General features: G+C 23.3%; 1 protein-coding gene across 2 annotated transcripts in view; it reads right to left on the reverse strand.

Moving 5' to 3' along the window:
- The window catches only part of LOC108685249, a 9,709-nt gene that overhangs the window by 4,451 nt on the left and 4,581 nt on the right, over positions 1 to 677 (reverse strand). For both annotated transcript variants that reach the window (XM_018189942.1, XM_018189941.1), the window contains exons 4-5: positions 395 to 489; positions 181 to 316 (exon numbers count right to left, since the gene is read on the reverse strand). In XM_018189942.1, coding sequence (XP_018045431.1) covers positions 181 to 316; positions 395 to 489 — 231 coding nt within the window. The remainder of the gene's footprint in view (positions 1 to 180; positions 317 to 394; positions 490 to 677) is intronic.

Below are 677 nucleotides of genomic sequence, written 5' to 3' on the forward strand. Positions count from 1 at the left end.
ATATATAATTATATATAAAACATTTTTCCGGATATATACAGAGGTATATTAAATCAAACTTTTGTGTTCAAATGTTAGTTTAGTATAAATTGATACAAATCTATGCTCTGATCAATTTTATTGCTAAACTATCAATAATAGTTTGAGTATTATATTCAAACTATAATTTTTTTTACTTACTGGTAAATAACCATCAAATAAAATTTCGTTACTTCCACTAGTAGTCTTGGCCACTTTGCTGAGAATTCCTTCTATCCATGTACGGAATTTTTGTTGATTCAAATATGATTGATCGTCGATCAAGGAATTTAATTTTCTGAACAAACAATTGTCTTCTTTTTTCTTTAATTTTATAAATTATATTGAATAGATTTCTATTAAATATAATATTTACCGATATGCTTTTGCATCCATATTTAAAGTAGTGTATGAGTTTTTGTCTCTTCCAACAATGCATATTTTAGTAAAACCAGGTCGATCTGTGTCAAACTGAAATATAATCAATATTTCAGTTTAAATATTAATTATAATATTAGTATTTGCGTCCATCTTATCATAGGAAATTGCATTGAGAATCGATTTGAAGAAAATATTCGTTATTTTATTCTCTGCAAAATTACATATATTTATTATCTTTTTTATTATTTTATATGTATTAAAATTATGTTAAAGTTTTT

The sequence above is a fragment of the Atta colombica genome, unplaced genomic scaffold, assembly GCF_001594045.1.
Source record: "Atta colombica isolate Treedump-2 unplaced genomic scaffold, Acol1.0 scaffold149, whole genome shotgun sequence".
Lineage (NCBI taxonomy): Eukaryota > Metazoa > Arthropoda > Insecta > Hymenoptera > Formicidae > Atta > Atta colombica.